Source organism: Eublepharis macularius, chromosome 12, assembly GCF_028583425.1.
Source record: "Eublepharis macularius isolate TG4126 chromosome 12, MPM_Emac_v1.0, whole genome shotgun sequence".
Taxonomy (NCBI): domain Eukaryota; kingdom Metazoa; phylum Chordata; class Lepidosauria; order Squamata; family Eublepharidae; genus Eublepharis; species Eublepharis macularius.
In genome coordinates, this window is record NC_072801.1 from 27166164 (window position 1) to 27188339 (window position 22176).

At 45.5% G+C, this 22176-nt stretch overlaps 2 protein-coding genes across 4 annotated transcripts in view; one reads left to right on the plus strand and one right to left on the minus strand.

Moving 5' to 3' along the window:
• FAM83G (family with sequence similarity 83 member G) overlaps positions 1-17750 on the minus strand; it is a 45956-nt gene extending 28206 nt beyond the window's left edge. For both annotated transcript variants that reach the window (XM_054992653.1, XM_054992652.1), the window contains exon 1: positions 16569-17750. In XM_054992653.1, coding sequence (XP_054848628.1) covers positions 16569-17048 — 480 coding nt within the window. In that variant the 5' untranslated portion in view covers positions 17049-17750. The remainder of the gene's footprint in view (positions 1-16568) is intronic.
• Positions 1-22176, plus strand: part of SLC5A10 (solute carrier family 5 member 10) — a 111865-nt gene that overhangs the window by 65737 nt on the left and 23952 nt on the right. For both annotated transcript variants that reach the window (XM_054992654.1, XM_054992655.1), the window contains exon 10: positions 22031-22138. In XM_054992654.1, the coding sequence (XP_054848629.1) occupies positions 22031-22138 (108 nt within the window). The remainder of the gene's footprint in view (positions 1-22030; positions 22139-22176) is intronic.

The window sequence follows — 22176 nt, forward strand, 5'->3', positions numbered from 1 at the left end:
GCAACAGTCCAGTCAAAACGTAGCTAAGGCATGGATCACTGTGGCTAGATCAGACTGAACCAGGAATAGCTGCAGCTGACGCACCAGCTGAAGCTGGCCAAATGCACTCAGAACCACTGCAGTCCCCTGGCTTTCTAAGATGATTGCTGTATCATGTAGTATTCCTAAGCTGTGAACCTGATTTTTTAGGGGAAGGGTGTCCCTATCCAAGATAGGGAGTTCTCACATCACTGGTCAGCCTTTCTACTAACCCAGAGAATGTCCATCTTGTCAGGATTAAGTTTCAGCTTATTTTATTTATTTATTTATTTATTTTTTCAATTTATATACCGCCCATCCCCACGGGCTCTGGGCGGTGAACAGTTCAAATCGATAAAAACAAGAACTAAAATCAATATACAAATAATAAAACAAATTAACAAAGTGCAGTGGTGGGGAGAACCCTCCCCCACCCCAAAGGTGGGAGGCCGACATGGCACCGCCCCCTTCAATCACCGAATGCCTGGCGGAACAGCTCTGTCTTACAGGCCCGGCGGAACGATAATATGTCCCGCTGGACCCGGGTTTCCATTGACAGAGCGTTCCACCAGGCTGGGGCCAGGACTGAAAAGGCCCTGGCCCTGGTTGAAGCGAGGCGGGCTTCCTTAGGGCCGGGGACCACAAGTAAATATTTATTCGCTGATCGAAGCGATCTCCAGGGAACGTACAGGGAGAGGCGGTCCCAAAGATATGCCGGTCCCAACCCACTCAGGGCTTTAAAGGTAAGAACCAACACTTTGAACCTGATTCGGAATTCAACCGGAAGCCAGTGCAGCTGGCGCAGGACAGGTGTGATGTGTGACTGGTAAGGTATACCAGTCAGGACCCGTGCCGCCGCATTCTGGACCAGTTGTAGTTTCCGGATCAGGCCCAGGGGTAGCCCAGCGTAGAGTGAGTTACAGTAATCTAGCCTGGAGGTGACCGTTGCATGGATCACTGTAGCCAGGTCCTGGGGCGTCAGGTAGGGGGCAAGTTGCCTGATCTGACGAAGATGGAAAAATGCAGACTTGGCAACCGCCGTTGAAACAGCTCATTACCGACTCCAAGCACTGGTTCAATCAGAACATCCATAGCAACCTTGGAATTAGATGGAAAAGAAAGGTAGAGCTGGGTGTCAACTGCATCTTGGTGACACCTCAGCCCAAACCTTCTGGTAAGCGTCTCTTTAAGTATTTTCCAGGAGAAAATGGGGATACTTGGGAAGAAATGTGAAGATGTTTAGAAGATTCTTGTAAGGAAGCAATTTAGAGGTGCACAAGAAGGCAGATGTGTGCATAGACTGAATTGGGCTTTCCCTCCTTAGAACAGCAAACCCTTCCCAAGTTTCAAAAAACATTTTACCCTCCAGTGATGAGTGTGTGCCCTCCCATTCAGGAAACTCAAGTCTAAATGGGCCTCGCCTCTGCCCTGTGCTATTTGCCTGACTGGAAACAGCTCCGGGGAGCCACTTTCTAGCCCATTAAGAAAACTCTACTGTAGCCTGCTCATTCAGTTAAGGTTCCCAAATAGGGTAAGTGGCAGCTCCCTGGAGCTGTTTCAAGGGATGAAAACAGCATTGGGGGGGGGGGGGTGGAGGTTTCAGCACCCCACCCAATGTGTCTGGATCCAAGTCATGACCCCTCTATGCTCCTGTGAACAGGGAACTTCCAGTATACTAAGAATGGCTCGGGAGGATTTGTGGGACAGATTCTGGCGGGAAGCTTTCCGGTGTGAGACTTTGGAAGAGCATGGTGGTATGTGCAGTGATGTGTGGCCTGGTCTTAGTCTCAATTAGTTCTGTGGGTCTTTCTCTTCCCTCTTGTGAAGGCAATGTTCTGTGCCTCTGGTGTGTATTTTTAGTACACACTCTTGTTTAAGTGGTGATTACAGTTGTCACTTGTACAGAATCACTAAGCTGGCCAGAGGTATCTGTGCTCTTGAGGACAATCAGTTATACCAGGTACACAGGCCTCCTGCTGCTTCTCCTCATAACAACCCTGTAAGGTTTGTTAGGCTGAGAGTAACAGGTCTAAAATCACGCAGTGAAATCCCAGGTCTCTCAGGCCCACACTGTAATCACTGCACCACGCTGGTTGTCTGCACTGTTTGGCTTATACATCTGTTTTCTGTGAAACATAGGGTTGTCAAACTCCAGATAGGGACAGGGATCAGTTCCCCTGGAGAAAATGGCTGCTTTGGATTGGGGGGGGGAGGCAGTATGGCATTATACCCTACTGAGGTCCCTTTCCAAGTTCTGCTCCCAAATGCAATTTCTTAAGGGAGAGTTGACAACTGTACTGTGATGCTTCCTTCCTTCCTTTTGCAAACACAGACCCCCTTGCATAGGCGTAAGCCTCATCAAAATCAACAGAACATAAAAGTGCTTCACTTCAGATGGATCACGTCCCAAGTGTTTGCACCTGCTCATGTCTTCCTCTTATCTGGCTTTTAAGCCTCCTGATTATGTTTTTGAAGCATCTCCTTTTATCTAAGTATATCAAAGGCACTCTGTATGAAACCCATTCATTAAGTTAGCCCGGCTTGCTCTTTATGCGAGGCAGGGATGCTGCTGTGTGACCTATATGGAACCAATTGGGAAACTCAGGTGCCTGAAGTGGCAGCTAAGCGGCTGGCCGAAGCTCCCACAAAGCCAAGCAGCTTGGTGATTACTTCTGCACTTTGTCACGTCATGCAGATGGACTTGCAAAGTCTCTTGCTTCGTAGCCCTTTAATTACACCTGTTAGCGTAAATAATAAAAACTCTTTGAGTTTTTATAGCACATTACAAGTGTATGTGTAACATTACCTGTTTTGCAGTGATCTTCTAAGGGTGCATGGCATTATATGTGGATTGCTGACGCGGAGCAAAGAGGCTTTTTAAATAGCCGACATGGCTGAGGATAGGTTTGAAGCAGGGCCCCTTTGCTTGCTGCACTAGTTCGAGTGACACTGAAATGGGAGCCAGCGTGGTGTAGTGGTTAGAGTATCTGACTAGGATCTGGGTTCGAATCTCCACTCTGTCATGGAATTTCTCTGGGTGACCTTGGGCCAATCACTCTCTCAGCCTCACCTGTCTCACAGAGCTGTTGTGAAGAGATATAAATATCTAATTAAATAAGACATCACTTTGCTGGAATGTCTGAAGTTGGGCTTGGCAACCAGTGGCATCACTCCTGTAGAAGCCAATTTTATATCCCAACCCAGCCTGGTTATCAGGAGACAAACAATAGGTTTTGAGAGGGTGTGAAACTGGAACGGTAGAGGGATAATTTCCTGTGTCTGGGTGGGGGCGGTGCATGTGAGTTTCTTTTAGCCCCTTCCTTTCTCTGGCCAAAAAGATCGCATAGGTTTTTGAATCAGAGAGTGTTATTTATTTAGATTATTACCTGCCTATCTCCAAACCTGGACTCAAGGTGGGTTACAAGGATTTTTTTCTTTTGAGCGAGAACACACCATTATTTTCAGCAAGCGTTTTCTTCGTCTGTCTAGAGATTATTTTTAATCCTGTGCAGTGTCAACTGAAAGGTTCTTAAGGTGGCTTACAAATTTTCAAATAATTGAAAACAGTAACCAGTCAGAAAAAAACAGAGAAAGCAGAACAGCCGGAGCAAAAGGTGGACTGACCATTTGACTGACAGGGAAACTTTCCATGGGGCTGCTTGCTAGGGTTACCAGCCTCCAGGTAGGGCCTGGAGACCCCCCAGAATTACAACTGATTTCCAGACTGCAGAGATCAGATCCACTGGAGAAAATGGCTGCTTTGGATGGTGCATTCTGTGGCACTATACTCTTCTGAGCTCCCACCCCCCAAATCCCTAGAAATTTCCCAACCCAGGGCTGACACTTCTAGTCACTGCCCTAACTAATTAATTTGTTGGGGCTGGGGGGTAGAAAATTCGTTACCATGCCAACGTCGTGTGCACTTGCAACGTCACTTCTGAGGTTTGTCTGGAAGTGGTGTCACAGTGCATACAACTCTCCAGCCCCAGAAGCTCCTGCTGGTTGCCAGGCACAATCTGGCAACCCTAAACGTATGCCTTGGGCATGGTGGAAAGGTGAAATATAAATATTTCGAATAAACAAAAGAGAAGGGCGCTGGCAGCAAGGAGCAAGCAGAGCCCTCTGCTAGTGTCTCAGGGCCCTTGGCTCAGATTGCCTACTGGCAATTGTGTTTGCTGTTAGGTCCCTGAGTTCCTCCTACCCTTGTGCCAGTTTGCTAGAGGAAGCAACGGCTGAGCCTGTGCCTGCTGTTGGTGCGATTTACCGTGAGTGATAGTTTGTTGCACACCAAAGGTCCTTCTGTTTGGTTTCTTCCTAGGCTATTTTCAGTTCCCAGTTCACCCCTGCCTATGGCATGAGAATTCTCTTTCACGTGGCAGTTAAGAAGCAGTTAAAAACCTCTCTCATTCATATAACCCTTAATGAATGGTTTGGGGGAGATATCCATTTCCTAGCTAGCCAGGACAGAAAAAACAATTTTGCTGGATTGCACAATCCAGCATTTGTGTTCCAACACTGGCTGTGCTGATGCCCCCAGAAAGCCTAAAGGGTGGGCAGGATGCCCATCCCGTGCTGCTTGTCCCCTGGCATCTAGTGTTCAGAGGTAGACTGCCTCTGAACTGAGTGCTCCCATGGTACATAAGGAGGCTGAAAGGAAATGCTGGAGGTCATGGGGTGGTTTGGTGGGATTTGCAACAGCAGCTCATGAAATGTCAGCAGATGGATGTCCCTGTAGACATTGGGATTAATGTGGAGGCTCAGCTGAACAAACCCAGCTAGATAAATAGCTTCTCTAAGTCGCTTGCTTGAGCAGGCTCTGTTTGCTTGCCTGTTGTTTGCTCGGAGGCACCAGTTATCAACGGCCAACAGGCAGCTTTACCTTTATGGGGGCACCAGGGTAATCTTTCAAGATCTCCCTTCAAAGCAGTCCTGTTGACCTTCTCAGTTTTTCAGTGGCTAATGTGGAAAATATGCTAAGTTCTTTTACACACTACCTGTAAGGGGACAGCTGTAGGAGCAGGTCTGTCTGAAGTAGAGAAGTGTGGCTTCTTCCTGCAGGGCAGCAAAGACCCCTGGGCAGCAGCTTTGGGCTCATTTTTGAATGGCAGTTCTCTTGTTTTAAACTTTGTATCCCCTGGGATGTTGCCTTAGGGCCCAGCCGCATGGCTTGCATCTGGAAGTATTCCCTACTCTGACTTTCAGCCATGGGTTCCCTTTCCTGTTGGGATATCATTTCCCAAGTGCACAGGGGACCAGTTTGATTCAGGCCTCGGTAGGGTATAATGCCATAGGGATCACCCTCCAAAGCCCATTTTTTTCTGAGGGAACAGATCTCTGTGATCTGGAGATCAGTTGTAATTCCAGGAGATCTCCAGCCACCACCTGGAGGTTGGCAGCCCTAGATGGGTAATTCCCTACCCCAGGCAGATAAATGGGAGGCTTAGCAAAACAAATTCTCCCAGGTCTATTTCCAGTCAGGAAAATTGTGTGAAAGTGGGTGGGAAGACTTAAGCCCTTTCTCCTGATCCAAGTAGGATCCCCTGTACACTTGGGAACTGCGGGCCAAACGACAAGTGACAAATGACACAGGTTGGACACTTGTCAGCTTCCCTCAAGTTTTGATGGGAAATGTAGGCAGCTTGGAAGAATGTTGGACAAGTGACAGTTGAAAAGTCCATTGGACAGCAGTTGGAGAGCTAAGCCGCAAGACCAGGATGCCTACATTTCCCATCAAAACTTGAGGGAAGCTGACAAGTGTCCAACCTGTGTCATTTGTCACTTGTAACTTGGCCCTGAGTTCCCAGTGGTGGGAAATCACTGCTGATGTATGACTGAAAGACCTTTGGAAGGGCACGTTGAAAAAGTGATATATTGTCATTAGCTCATTAAGTGCCAGATCCACATTGGGAAAATCACAACATGATATGTCATTAGCCCATTAGTGTTGCCAGATCCACAATGGGGAATTCCCAGAGATGTTGAGGGTGGAGCCTTGGGATAGTTGGTTTGTGGTGGGGAGGGACCTCAGCAGGGTATAATGTCATACAGTCCACTTTCCAACAAGGCAGCCATTTTCCCAGAGGAACTGATCTTTGTTGCTTGGAGATCAGTTGTAATTCTAGATCTCCAGCCTCCACCTGGAGGCTGGTAACCCTAGTGCTAATATTGGCAGAAAGGTGGAGTAGTGAATGCTTTAACTAAATAAATAAGATTATGCTTGTCACATAAGTTGCGCTGATGTAACTGGAATGATTAGACTGCTAAAGGCCGATCATGTATAAACAATGCATTGATACTTATAATGCATGGGTAATGTAAATGAAACCAATTTGCACGCGGTCACTGATGTTGCATAACATTTTCTGTTTCAGCCAGTCAGGGAAGGAGCAAAGGGCTATGTAGGTCGCTGAAGCCCCAAGCCCTGAATTCTGGAAATTCTGCTAAAAGTTGTATTAATGTACATGCCCAGATTCTCAGCTGCTTGAATTTTATGCCTGCTGCCCATTCTTTTGGGGAGGTATCCTGTTGTCTTCTGTCATTTTTTGGACAGATTTGTCTGTCAGGATGTCACCCCTGGCCACACTTCCCTGCCTGATGTACTGAAATTGAGGAAGTGAATTCTTTTTCTAACAGGGAAATTATAGTTTGGGTGGGCAACTTGCAAAATATCTCCAGTTTGCAATTGTTAAGAAAATATTATGCGTGTATACATAATATTGCAGTTAATTCGTGTCCGTGAAATTAGACCTCCAACTTCTGAAAAGCAACTTGCTACTCTTGCTCACATTTGCCATGCCTCGAATCCCTTTGTTTTTCTTTAAAGTAAAAAGAAGCCTACTAAAATTCCACCCCCACCCCCCCAATTCAAACAAGGTAGCTGGGTATTCAGAATATGCTGTTGGTCTACATTTTTGGAAGGATTAGGTCCTTACAAACAGGGATGCCTTAATACGTCAAAGACTATAGGCATTTTTGTGGAACAACTGCTTAGAACAAGGAAGAACAGGCAATGAGATTCTCAATCCTCTCTTTTAACTTGTGGGTATAAAATGTTGAATTGGTTTTGTTACTGGGGGAAAAAACAGGATGGTAAACAGGTCATTTCCCGGCTTCTCAGGAGAGAACATTGATCTCTGACTTGTGTATTTGTTTCCTTGTTCTACACCCACAGCCACAGAAACAGAGTGGGCTACCTGTTGTGGAAGTCACAGGTAGGAACAAAGTCATGTTTGCTAAGCACACCTGTTCCTTCTCCCTGTACTTTCATCTCTGGGCTGTCAAATGCTTTGCATCCTGTAATTACTAACTGAGATTTGCAGGGGAAATCCATGCAGGAAAACCATGCCGTGGAGGTCAGATTTCAAAACATCTTCTAGGATCTCAGCTGAAGAAGAAATGGATGACACCAGCAAGTGTCATGAGAATTCTTCCATAAAGATTTCAGGCTTTTAAAAAATTTACCTGCCCATCTGCTGCATTGGGGAGTGGATGACCAAACAGGGCCACATAGACCATGGTGGGATTTGCTTGTTGGAAGGCAGACACGTACCTATGCCGTTTGCTATTTTTGATTTGATTGGTGAAGGGCTATAGCTCTGCTCCAAGTTCATTCCCTCTTATCTCCGAGCAAAAAAGCATTTCTGGAAGCTAGGCTGGGGAAAGTCCCCTTCCCAGACCAGAAGAGAGTTGCTGCTACTATTCCCGGAATGGAGGGGTCAGGCAGGTATCCCATCTTGTTGAGACACTTCTGGGATTTTGAGAAAGGGTAGCGGGCACCAGTGCAAAATGGCTGCTGGGGGAGGGGGTTCCCTTAACCCTCCCCATACCCATTTCTCAAAGTTTTGATCTAAGGGAACATTCAGGGACAAAAATAGAAGATTTGAGTTTTTTGGTGGGGACTGTGAAAACTTTCAGGTAACAACACAATTAGTTTAATTCACATTAATTTAATTTAATTTAATTGATTTTTACCTGCCCTCCCCACAAGCGAGCTCAGGGCTGATTACTACAATATAATAATAATAAAACAATTTAAAATACAATACATAGAAGGAAAAACAGTCACATTATCAAGTTAAAACCAGATTTCCCCAGATGGCTATCGATGTTCACAATACACCCCATCACTCAAGATGGTATGGGGTACGGCAGGCAGATGAAATATGATGTTAATAACAGGTGTACCACAGACCACAGTGAGAGGGAATCAGACAGTTCATCTGTGCCTCAGTCACAACCATAGGCCTCCATTGCTCCAATCCTACCAGTATTTATCCCAATGAAATAAATTGTGGCTTTAGTTACTAGGAGGGATCGGGGATTCTGAAGCAAGAATCCAGTTGAAGCCGGTATAGGGAGTTCAGAGGCCTGTGTACATGGATTTGTGTGTGTAAGTAAAAGTCTTCTGGATGTGGCAGATGCTAGAGGGTGTGTGGGTAGGCAACTGGGCAACTGTTGTAGTTTCCAGAGTTCGTGCATGTGACTGGAAACCCAAGACTGGCAAATGCAACACCCCTGTTCACACCAAATGGCAACTGCGTGTATTGGCAAGATCAGGAGTTGCACACCTTCCTGTGACATGAGGTTGGAGTGCAGCAACAGAGCAGACCTCTTGATCCATAAGAAGTATCAGAGGATTGCGATGAAGGACAGAGACTTGAGAGGGACCCGGGTGAGGAAGAAAGAAATGTGGAAGAAGGGAAGTAATGTGGACAAGGGGACACAAGGGAAAGAGAAGCAGGTAAACGGGTAAGAAAGGAGTGAAGAAAGGGTCAGTAAGACGCTGGTGGGTGAATGTTGCAGATTGTTGATCCACAGTGTATCTCTGCAAGCTGTAATTTAATCTTCGCCTTCCTCCTGAGGAGCGCACATTCTCCCCTCTCTCATTTTCTCTCTACAGAAACCCTGGTGGAGTTAGGAGTGAGAGGGGGAATGCCTGACACAAAATCATCTAGAGATGGTTGAGAGGGAATTTGAACCTGGGTCTGCCTGCTCCAAGCCCAGTGCTCTAACCACCACACCACACTGATTTGACTGGTATAAGGCACCGCATTTGTACCATATGCTCAAAGGAAGATGTGTCTATGTTATGATGTGGTGGACAAGTTAGGAGGGGATGGCCAGAATTTACTCTGAGACACTCCCTTCTTTTTAGCATTACTAACCTCCAGGTGGGGCCTAGAGATCTCCCAGAATTACAGCGGATCTCCCGATGACAGAGATCGACTCCCCTAGAGAAAATGGCTGCTTTGGAGGGTACACTATATGGCATTAGGGCCTACTGAGGTCCCTCCCAAAACTCCACTATCTTCAAGCTCCAATCCCAAATCTCCAGGAATTTCCCAACCTGGAGTTGGCAACCCTATTTCTTTCACCAAACACCATGTTGCTTTTAACTCCACCACGACAGTCTGTGCCACTCAGCCCTCTTGTTATGCAGGTGGGCCTAGTAGGTACAGAGTTTCTCACCAAGGGAACTTTGCCCTTAAATATATGCCATGGTTTAGGTTTATTGGTCTTCTAAATAGCACAGGTTGCCAAACACAATGCTTTTCTGAGGGCAACTTTGATCAAGGTTCATTCCATCGCAGGTCATGCTAAATGAGTATGAGAGAGCTTGCTGTTTTCGTTGCAAAACTCTCTCTTTTTGATCTCCCACACACCAGGCAAAGCTCCTTCAGAATATGATGCAAGAGTCTTAAGCGTGCCAGACTGGGTACCATCAGAAATGATAGATGTCTTTATTGACTCTTCCACTGCTACCATTTCTAAATAATACTCAGCCTGGGATTGAAGCAAAGCTAGGAATGGATAGATAGTTGCCCCTCTGCACTCAAAAAGCCTAAAATGTGCGGGCGTGTGCAAAATGGGAGAAAATATTTTCTTTACAAAATAAATCGCAAAAAGAGGCTAAGGTGATTTATGGCAGGCAAAGGACTGGGGTTCAGGATGCAGACGGGGCAAGATCTGGATAATTAAAACCATCCTTCTAACAAAGTGGCCTGGCTGAAGCAAATTCTACTCTGACATTGTTGTGGTCAGGCATGTGCTGAACAGCTTATGGCCAAGCAGAACTGGGTATGTGAGGTGTCTCCCATTTCCCAAAACAGAAATGGCTGGAGGTAGTCAGGGGAAGCAGGGGTGGTGTGGGATCATGTGCTCCAATGCCCCTTCCTCCTTGAAAACAGGTGATTGGCTCTGGGACAATCCTCCAACTTTGCACTGGGATGGAGAAAGGCACTTTTTGTCCTCTTTTTGGAGCCACTAGTGTAAGTGGTGCCAGGCTCCATATGTTCTAGCACAGCCTCAGTTAGGGGAAGGAGGGAAGAGAGCTGTGATGGGGGGAAGGAAGCTGCATAAGAGAGGTCCATGTACACCTGCAAACACCTGCAGCCTGCCATCCCTGCCTCTGGTATTCTTAAGAGGTGTACCAATAAATTTGGTGCATGCATGCAGAGAGTGGTATCTGATGAAAGGAGCTTTGACTCTCGAAAGCGTATACCTTTGAAATCGAATTGGTCTTTAAGGTGCTATTGGATCTTGCTCTTTGACTGCAGATTAACATGTCTACTCTCCCGAAATTGTCAGAGTGGTCACATGGGATCTCCCAGGTATTAGGTGCGCACTGTTACGAGCAGTATACTGAAGCAAAAGAGAGTGGTGGGTGTGGGGAGAATCTCACACACAAACAAGGGCTAGGACCAGTCTTCCCCAAAGGCCTTTGGAATTGGGTTTGGCTGTGAGAAAGAGACGCTTGGCATGCATCCAAGACATTTGTGGTTTAAATTTCCCAAGCACATTTCCGTGGAACGCTCTCAGTTGCCATGCATTCCACCTCTGAGAACAGGGCAGTTGAAAAGGCCTGGAACACAGCTAATAATTGGATCGTGTTTGTGGATTAGCTATTGAGGAAGTGTCTGTCTCAAGGGGACAGCAGAAGGAACGAAATAGGGAGACGGCAAGGCAGAGAGAGGAAAGTATCGGCTAGCAGCTAGCAAGTTGGACTTGGAACTGGGGAGCCGGAGTTCAGGTTATCTGCATGAAGTATCGAACCCTGTAATTTAGTATGCAAACTAGGCAAGGACCCCTGATGGCTAGAAACAGCTGATGACTTTTCCCTGTGGAAAGGTCACCTCTCTGGATACAAACTTTATCTGATAATAGCTACCTGAAAACCAAGCAATTCTGGGTAGACAGAATACTTCCTGACCATAGCAGCCAGAACTATGGATCTCCATTTACAGTCATACTGATGCTTGCAAATGTGAATGATATTTTTTTCAGGGGGGAGTGTTGCGGTGAGTGGTCTGGTACATGCAGGCTTTCAGAGATACGATCCATCTGTCTATTCACCTGGCTGCCTGTTCAGAGTTCTTTTTTTAAAACAGGAGTGAGTAGAGTAAAACTTAGCCCCTCGTGCTTATTTATAAAATTTATATTTTGCTTTTTTTCCCTCCTGGGGACTCAAAGCAGCTTACAATGCTGTTCGCCCACTTTATGCTCAATGTTGTTCCACTTTATGCTCATAACCACCACCTTGTAAGGTAGGATAGACTGAGAGTGTTTGAGGTCCCCCAGTGAGCTTCCCTGGCAGAAGGGGGATAGAAATTCGGCGGTCCTAGGTTCTAGTCCGACACTCTGGCCATTATACTACGTTGGCTGTTACCTTGCTCCACTCTACTGTTTAAACCTTTTTCTCCCAGTGTTGCTCCGATACCGCATGTGAGCTGGGTTTCAAAGAAGAACTGCTGTAAGAAACAGAGCGCAGCAAAGTGAGGCGAGGGATCAGACGGGATTTCACTGCCCTCGCCGGTGTGCTTCATTTAAAAAAAAATAATACTCGGCCTGTGTTTATTGAATAGATTTGTTTTTATTCACTCTCTTGTTTGTGAGCTGCCTCGAGCAGCTTCTGGAGAAGTTGCTACCCTCACTTTAGACGTGAACTGGTGGGTGCATGCACGTGGAACTGCCCCCCCCCCCCCCGGTCATATTTGGTGCTTTGAACAGTTGCAGGGGAACAGTGATGACTTGCACGCCAGATGAAAGCATAAATCCCTGCTGGCAAAGCAAGTGAACATGGACAAAATATCCGTATCCCTTTCTCAGGGTTTCCCATATTCTCTCCAGTGCTTTTAGAATTCTTCAGCCACTCGACAACGTAGACTGTTGTCTACCGAGTAGTGCATGTCATAAGAACCCAGGCCCTTTCCCAAGCTTGATTCAGGGGTGACCAACTTGTGCATGGAATGAGCACTACTGTCAGGCCTGGGAAGAGCTGGAGAGAGGGACTTGCTCATGGCAAGTGCCCTACAGAACTGGAACACCGTAGTTTCAAAAGAGGCAGACTCTCCTTTCTGGGGGATGTTCATTTAAAAGAAGGCTGGGTGGAGAGGCTTTTTAGTACAAGATGTCCTTCATGTTGAACCTGGAGATCCATCAACTCCCTTCCTACCCTGTCATTTTAGAGGACATCAGTGAAATTAATTCTATCCCTCTCATTTGTTCCTGCCTTCTGGCTCTTGTTTCTGTAGTAAAGCCACTTGGGGATTTCCTGCCAAGTCATACCATAGTTTAAGCAAATGGTTCTCTGCCCCCTGCAAGCAAAGGATCATCTCCGTTTTGCCGCATTGTCCTCTGTGAATTGACAGCAACCACAGATAGGAGCACAACCTAAAGAGGCTGGTTTGATAGCACCATTCCAAATGACTCCTAAGAGCAGGGGGAAAGTTTTACAGGATCAGGTCAGTGGTTCATCTAGTCCAGCATCCCATTTCCTACAGTGGCCAATGAAATGTCCTGGAAGAGGGGCCTCCAAAGTCCAGGCCTCCCTTTTCGTTACCCACTCAGCAACTGGTACCGAAGTTGCCTTCTACTGAGTCACACCGGTTGTCTGTCAAGGTTTGTATTGTCTGCTTTGACTGGCAACAGCTCTCTGGATTCAAGTGGAGATTTTTCACATCACCCAGTACTTGACCTTTTAGCTGGAGATGCTGGGAACTGAGCCTGGGAGCTTCTGCGTGCAGAGCACACCCTACTGCTGAGCCATGGTCCCACCATGTATTCAGAAGCATCAGAATATGGAGGTTCTCTGTGGTCCTCCCAGCTAGTAAACATTGGTGGATTATATTCCATGAATGTGTCTAATCTCCCTTTAAAGCCACCTATGCTAGTTCTCGTCGCATCATCCTGAGGGTGAGTTCCACATACAAGTTATGCGCTGTGCAAATTCGTCCTTTCTGTCTTTTGTCAGCAAGTTTTAGGCTGAGTTCCAATCAATAGTCTCATAGCAAGCCATTGGCCGGTACTAGGGTAGTCAGCTATTTGTCCTAATAAATTATGAACAGGGCAGTCATCTCTCATTCTGATGGGGCAAAATAAATATTATTGTGACCACAGATTGAATTCTGGCACTTGTATCCCATTGAAATCTAAAGGTCTTGATACCTCTTTTTTATCTGACACAGTCATTTTAGTGTTCTGAATGTTGTATGAGATCATAGTGAAATGCCTTGCTGGATCGGTCAAAGGTCCAAAGAGTTGAGTGTTTTGTTTCCAAAGCACCAGCCATAGATGTCTCTGTGAAGCAGGGTGTGAAAAACACAACCAAGCGTCTTGTGGCACCTCAAATTCTAGCTCTTTTTTTTTTTTTAATGCAAGCTTTTTGGATCCAAGACCATCAAAATAGGGCATGAAGGTGACTTCTGTCCCATGCTCTTTACCCCTTTCTAATGGTATTCAGGTACACTTCCTCTGAATATGGATGTTCCATAGTAAGTCCTGGCTTAAAAACTGCTTCATGGTTATGTTCTACTCTATAGCAAGAGAAAGTACTATGTGTTCTAGTTATTCAAAGTGAATTTAAACTACAAAGAAGGATATCCTTTGATTTCTCATTGGCTAACTCTGAAGACTGCAGAATGATTTTGATCACACATGCTAATTGTCACTTGATGGTGCAGTTGCATATGCAAACAAGAACTTCCACCCATTGCTTTGGTGGCTGAAACTGCAGATCAGCATTTAGCATCATACATGAAAAGCCTCCTGTTGACTATTTTTCATCCAATAAGCCTCTTGCTATCTACCTCCTTATGCTTAACACCATCTCTTTCTGGGACCGAACCATCTCACCAAAACACGTTTGATTCCAGCCAGCTATAGTTGGTTATCGAGTTCTACTCTCTGCCATAGACTATGTAGAGATATGGATTCACACACCTCTTTTAGTGCAGGGCAAAACTGATTGAAGAGAATGTGTGGCATCAGCACAAGGAAACAGTTTCTTATAGCTGCTCACCATGGCAGAAATCTATACTGAGATGACTTTTTCTTGATTTTTTTAATTTTGTAATTTCATTAACAGGGTGCCTGGCAGTTTTTTTTAGCTTGCTTTCTCTTACAACAGCATGTAAAGTACGTCAGTGTCACACCCATTTTACGGATGGCAAACTGAGATGGTGAACTCTGTTTGTTCTTCTGCTGCATGCCAACATAGTTAACCCCTGGCAATTAATGCTGCCCCTCCTCTGATGCGCATAGTACCCTGGCTTTTCTTATGTGAGAGACCGTGTGGTGTAGTGGTAGGAGTGTTGGATTAGGATACCTGGGATACCCAGGTTTGAATCCTCACTCTGCCATGGAGGTCTGCTGGGTGACCTGAGGCCAGTCACACTCTCAACCTCAGCTACCTCACAGGGTTGTTGTGAGGATAAAATGGAAGAATGATGCAAGACACTTTGGGGAGAAAGTAATAATGATAGTTACGTGCCATCAAGTCACAACACACTTAAGGCGACCCCTGAAGTTCCACCTCATGGCATTTTCAAGGCAAGAGGTGAGTAGAGGTAGTTGCCATTGCTTGGCTCTGCACAGCAACCTCAGATTTCCTTGATGGTCTGCTGTCCAAGTACTGACCACAGCTGCCCCTGCTAAGCTTTGGAGCTCTGACAAGCTCACGCAGGTCTGGGCTAGTTGGAGCGCTTCAAAGGCAGGGTTATAACTGAAGTAAGTAAATAACTATGTTTTGTCCAGATTGGTAGTGAAAGCAGTTTTGAGGTGTTGATTTTCAGTGTGTGTACTGGGGGGAAGAGTAAAAGAGCCCACCTTTCTCTGTGCCTCAAATCACAGCTTCAGTGGCTGTACTGAATAAAAGATATCTACTGGCATTTGGAATATCCAACTAGGGTTGTGTATGCCTGGGATCAAATCCTTACTCGGCCCCAAAACTCAGTTGGCAACCTTGAGCTAGTCTCTCTTGAGCTACCTCACAGGGTTGTTGTGGGGATAAAATAGAGGAAACTCTAGGTCTGAACTGTGGAGGAAAGGTAGGAATTAAATTGTATGAATATGTGTCAATGGCAAAATTAACTTCTTGTATACATAACAGACCAACTCAAGAATTCCAGAAAAAATGGAAACCTTTGTTTAAAATATGTAGCTGTAAACTAAGGAGAATTAAGTATAGATCAATTGTTAAGTTAAATAGTTAAATTAGTAAGCTAATAAGCTTGAATATAATGTTGAATATAAAATATAAATGTTGAATGTAAAGTATTTATGGGGATATGTAGTTCCTATTATGCAGTTCCATTACTCTGATTTATATTTTGTTTTTATCTCTTATGTGTTGTTCACTATGTGTGTGTGTGTGTGTGTGTGTGTGTGTGTGTGTGTAAAGAAAGGTAGGAATTAAAAACACAGAATAATTTAAAATGTTTGCTAATTGAATCTTTTAACAAAAAGTGATGAGTAATTCTGATCTAAATTAAGTACATCAGGAGGGGTTTTCTTGTTCTAGCTAAGTAGAACCTTCCACTAGGAATGGGGAAAGGTCTTAATTTAGCAGCTATTTAAGACACAACCCAATTTCCCATGCTTTAGCCAAGAAGAGCATCATTGGGTGTGCGAAGAGTGCCTTTGTAGCTGAGCAACCACTGATCGTCCCCACTCACCTAGAACACAGGAGTGGTGTTTCTAGGTTGAAAAGTGCCACTTTCCTGATGGACTCAAACCCCTGAGAGCCTTGCGCATTAAAAATTAAGGTACAAGCAGAGTAATGGTGGGGAAGAGGGAAAGATCTATGCAACAGGTTTTCTAGGGGCTTCCTTGTCTTGGTTTGTGTTGGATCCATGCTGATATGAAAACATCGAAGTACACTAAGCCCATGGCATTTACTGGAGTGAGACTTTTCTATCCATCCTTTCTCTGCTGCAAATACAAAAAAAGGAAGCTAAAATATTGGGCAAGAAACTTAAGTTTGGGGATGATTCACTTGTGTTCCTCCCTTGGTTTTAAATCAGTCATCATTCAAATCAATCCAACTTGCCCCCTATGACTCCTTTAGGAACTTGGATAGGTGCCTGAGCTCTTATCACCCAACAAGTGGGAAATCAGTGTTAACTACTGGTTTGATGACCTCATTCCAAAACAGACTAGACATGTCTATGGAACATCCTCTAGGCCAAACTCTGGAGAGGGCTCCGAAATCACCTAACCCTGGATTCCTGTTCCCCCTACAGAAGAAAAATCAACACACCAAGGGCTTGTCTCACCTTTTGTGCTTGGAATATCATCTTGCGGACGACCTCCTTGATGTGAGGTTGACAGTCAATTGGGGGCTGCATGTAGACAGTGGCCCGCGTCACACCACGGTAAGCGATAGTCTCTGGCCACCCGAGGTCCAGCTGTGGGATGGACCGGTCGGATCTCTGTGGCCAGTACTCCAGAGAGGGCAGCGGGCCTTGTTCACCATTTTGGCTGATGAAATCACTGTTCTCATCTCCACGGGGGATATATTCCGAACCGGGGTCGTAGGTCTCCAGCGTCTCCAAGATCTTTTTAAGCTCCAGTTCAGAAAGGAAGTCCCGGATATTCTCCTTCTTGAGGACCTCATAGAAGGCTTCAGGACCTTTGGAGACCAGGGCTTCCAAAGCCAACCGCTGTTCTTCACTGTAGAAGAATTCGGGCTTTGATTCACTGGATCGCCAGTTGACATGACTGTCATCCAAACACTGGACCTGTGAGAAAGCCATGGCTCCCAACCAGAGAGAGAAAAGGGTCCCACAATGCCAGTCTCAAAGCAATAAATAAAGCAAGGTGGCTATTTGCCTAGTCTTAAAAAGAAATAATTTAGTATTGCGTATCCCTGAGTGAAACAGCTAGCAGCGAATTCAGACCCTCCTTTTGTGCAAATCACACCAACGATCCCGGCTAATCCTTTTTCTTCTTTGATCCTTGGCTGGCTTTCGAAGTTGGGTTTGATTTGCTGGTTACCTCATCTCAGCGGAGGGAAAAGTGCAGATGGGGGTGGGTGGCGGGTAAGACTTGTTCAAATTTCTTCCTCTCTTAAAACACTTGAAAGTGGACGAAACGTGCCAGATGGTAGCATTCAAATCTGCCTTGTTCAAAAAGTTTCAGTTGTGTTCAAACCCTGTTTGGCTGTCTTCCTTTAGTCCTTGGAAAGTCTCCTTCACGTTTATTCCGTTTCAAATTCCCCACAGAATGCCATCAAATAACGTAAGTCTACCACACTCGCTTGAACAACAGAGTTAAATAGCAGCAATTTGGGATCAGATTTCCCCCCCTGAGCCCTCCTGTGCCGGTCTGCAGTTTCTTCAGACAGAGTGAAGCTGGCTAGTTGGTTTCCTGACAGCTTGCCCAATCCTGTCTGCTTTTAGCTCTGGATTCCCCTCGATTAGCCGGGTTTGCTGAAGGCTTCTGCCGGCTGGCAGCTTGCAGCTGGGCAGGTATCAGCCAGAAATGAAAATCCAAGAGAGTGCCGGGAGGGGGAAGGGAAAGAAAAAAGACACCCTGAGTAATTTGCCCCTCCTTGCCCCACCTGCAGTCACATGTTAACCCGCCTTTGGATCATCCCTGTTTCTGCCTCTCGTGCTGTTAACTCCTTCGGAATATGTCAAAACTGCACTCCTCTGTCTCTCTCTCTAGGTCTGGTGCAGGCAGGGAAGACAGGAAACTGACTCATCTCATCGGTGCTGGCTGGCTCTAGCAGACCTGGTGAAGGAGGGAGGGCCAGGGCCTGGTTTAGGCGTGCCAAGCTGAAGCTTTGCTTATTTATTTAAGGCATGAACCCGGGGACTCTCATACTATGCAAACCACATGTCTCATGTGGCAAGACCCCTAGAAGCCAGGATCTATCTGCTTTAGAACCAATTGGTGAAAGATTTAGTGCACAAGCTATTGGGAGAGGGAAGGCTGACCTCCTTTCCGTCGCCCCTGTTTGTTCCTGTTGGTTAGGTTACCAACTTCAAGTTGGGGCCTGGCGTTCTCCTGGAATTACACTTTATCTTCTGGCTACAGAAATCAATGGCTCTGGAGGAAATGGCAGCTTTGGAGGGTGTTTTATGGTATAAGTAGATTTTAGAAGAAACAGAAGTCCTAGAGTGACATCACAACCCCACTGAGCTTCTTCTCCTCCCCAAATGCTGCCCTTCAATCTCCATGAATTTCCCCAGCGAGCACTCTTTTCTGCTGGACCAAGTCTGCTTGTTCTAGACTTGTTCTAGACCTGTCTGCTTGTTCTAGTCCAGCACTCCGTTTCCTATAGCTGCCAGTTGCTTTGAGAAGCTGAACATAACCCTCTCTGATTGTTTTTGTCCTCGGCATCATGTGAGGTATACTGCTGCTGGCCGTGGAGGTTCCATTCAGGTATTATGGCTCATCTCTGTTAATGCGTTTGTTTGCAGCATTCCTGGCATTGAGCAGTCCCTGTTCAATGAGCACCAACAGCATCATTTGCTGCATCAGCATGTCTATAATTATTATGACGATTTATTAATAACATCAGTGTAATACCTTTGCAGCCTTTTTTGAGAATAATATAACAGAAACAAAAGCTTTTCTCCTATAACGCTAGAATTAGGGAGCGCGCCAAAATTAGTAGATTCTAAGTAGGAATCTAAAAGGAATTGCCTTAAGAATTTTTATTTGTTTGACACACTTTAATTCCACTCTTCTTCCAAGGAGCTTAAGGAAGCATCTGTGGGTTCCCTTCCTTCATTTTATCCTCACAACACCCCTGTGAGGTTGGTTGGGCAGAGAGAAAGTGATGCCCCAAGGTCTTCCCATAATTTTCACAGCAAATAGGGATTAGAACTTGAATTTCCCCTGTCCTAGTGCAACATACATGTGCCATGACAATCTTTTGTTGCCACACGAGCACGAGGTACAAATATTTTAAATAAATACTAACTCACAAAATGCTCAATTAGCTTATGGCTCTCCATGAACTTAATCGGGTCAGTGTGATGTAGGGGTTAGAATGTCAGACAACAATCTATTTATTTATTTAATGTTTGTTTGTTTATTGTCTTTCTCACTGAGACCCAAGGCGGATTACACAGTACAGGTGAAATACAATATAATCAATAGTCAGGACATTCACTGAGCAAAATACAATAATGAACAACTGTTAGGACGTTCAGTGAGCAGATACAATAGGGTAGAAGAAAAAATGGAAAACAAATATAAAGCTGAGCACAGAGATGAAATCTTTCTGAAACAAAGTGTAACTAACATGGCAAATGTCGCAACATGAAAACTCCCTAGCAGGAGCATACCTACATTAGCATATAGTACCCAGTAGCATAGTCTATAGTCCCTGTCCCTACCAAGGCAACTCTCTGAGCAGTTTGTTATGACACAGCAGTATAATCTTGATAGGCAGCCCTCCTGAATAATTCAGTTGTGCATAGTTTGCAGAAAGCCAGGAGTCTAGGAGCTTTCCTTACCTCCTCAGGCTGGCCATTCTGTAAGGTGGAGGCTATCACAGAGAAAGTGCGTATATGGGCAGCTGTTGATTTTGCCCAACTGCAGGGTGGTATCTGCAGAAGGCCCTGTTCAGATGAGTGAAGCTGCTGTGATGGAACATGGGGTGAGAGCGGTTGCACAGATACGAGGGGCCAAGACCATGAGGGGCTTTGAATGTGATCGTCATTATCTTGAATTGAGCTTGGTAACTGATGGCCAGCCAATGGAGTGATAGCAGAATGGGAGCAATATGCATGTTCCATCTAGCTCCTGAGAGTAAACGAGCTGCAGTATTCTGCACCAGCAAGAGTCTCCAAGTTGACTTTGAGGGGAGACTTATGCAATCTGCATTACAGTAGTCTAGTCTCAGTGTTACTGTGACATGAATCCAGGTGGCCAGAGTATATTTTTTTCTGTTCTTCTGCCAAAGTGCTTGGGACAGTATATATATTTCTCTCTCCTCCTCCATTTCAACTTCACAACAACCTTGTGAGGTAGATTCGGCTGAGAGAGTCAGTGACTGGTCAAAAGTCCCCCTTTCCTTTCCTTGGCTAGAGGGAACTTGAGTCTTCCAGGTTTTAAACCAACCCTTTAATCACTGGGAGGCCTGTGTTCAAATCTCCACTCTTACTGTGGAAGTGACCTTTGGACAATCACTCCCTAACTGGCCTCACAGCATTGTTGTGAGGATAAAACTGAGAAGGAGAGAAGCTGTTTTGGGTTCCCCTTTGGAAAGAAAATTGAGGAATGAATGAACGAATGAAAGCATAAATAAACAATGACTACCATGGACCTTTCATGGTCAGCGGCCACTGATGACTAGTTGCTAGGTGGCAACAACAGAGTCAGACTTGAAGCTCTGTGGCCTGATATCTTTCTGGTCTCTCAGAATCTCTCTACACAAGACATCTTACACGGGGACGCTCAAGTGAAAGCTCTTACACTTGTTCTCCCATTGTGGATACACATGCACTGCTAGGGAGACAGAGTACACTTGAATATAAGACCACACTGAAAGTAAGGGCCAACAGACCTTTGATCTGATCTGACAGGGCTGCTACCATGACCTCAGGGCAGAGGCCTCTCAAAAAGAGATTACAATCTAAATGTTGGCATTGGGAAGATAACGCTGGAAGGAGGAGAAAAAGCCAGGCAAAGTTGTGTGTCCTTCGGCTTAACTTCAGCTGAAGTCTGAAGCTGAAAACTGTGGAAAAGGTGGAGTGGGAGGAGAGATTGGAAGGAAAGGTGAGAGACAGCAAGATGGGTTTTATTTGGAATACTGGAACTGAGTGAAGAAGCAAGACAGGAAGGAAAAGCTGATGTTCATGCAAGACCAGACCTTAACATCCTGGTCTGAAAAATCAGTTTTCCACCCTTGTAACATCCAGCCTGATGAAGAATTCTGGTGAGCTTGAAAGCTTGCATGATGCTTTGAGTCAATTCGGTTGGTCCTAATAAAAGATACTACACAGATTTTTTTTTGTTGAATAAGGTAGTCAGAGGCTTTGGGGAGAGTGAGGATCAAAGGATTGGCAGAGCAAAGGCCAGAGGCCCAAGTTTTTGTTTTGTTTTTTAATGCAGGGAATTGGATCTCCATTCAGTTGTTACAATTTTGATGATGCAACCATATGAGTAAGGGGAACTAGCGCTATTTGCAATGTGCTGGGTTTGCATGGTTGCTGTTTTGTGTGAACAGGGCAACATATGCGTTTGCCACCTTTGGTATGTGCCATCATAAACCCACATTTTTTGCAGGGATACTTTTGCACATCAAAAAGCTGTAAAATATGTAGGTTGCCCTTTTCATGCAAAATGGTGGTTGCACATGTCAGAAGGATCACAGGCAGTGCGCTGTCCCATTAAGTGAAATTGTAGTTCTAAAACTGTAGTGATTGATCAGGGCTAAGGACAGTGAGAGAAGGGAATAAAAGGGACAAAGAGTTTGTGGCTGTGCTGGGTGCAGAAGGGGAACAGGTAGCCAGTGAGTAGCTAAATCTGGGCAATCTGATGAGGAGGGAGACCAGCAGTTTGCCTACAAATGAATTCTCAGTCTAGGGTTGCAGTAGTCTCCATTTACTCCCGCAGCTAAATCCATGGAAGAATTGACCGTACTATTTTAACTCAAAATCGCTGTCTTCATTGATTTCAGCCACAACAGCTCCTGTTTCTTTGGATGGGCTCCATGACCAGGTGTGCTATGTGGCCGGGAGCCCAGGAAGCTGGACCAGTTTTTCTTCTGTTGTTTCAGATGCTGTTGGCTGCGTGGACCCAGATGAATGTGCTCGAGTGTGCGGGGCCACGGTGGGCTGCTCCAACATCGCTTACCCGAAGCTGGTGATTGAACTGATGCCTAGTGGTAAGCGGAGCTTGGGGAGTGCTGATCTTGCTACTGTT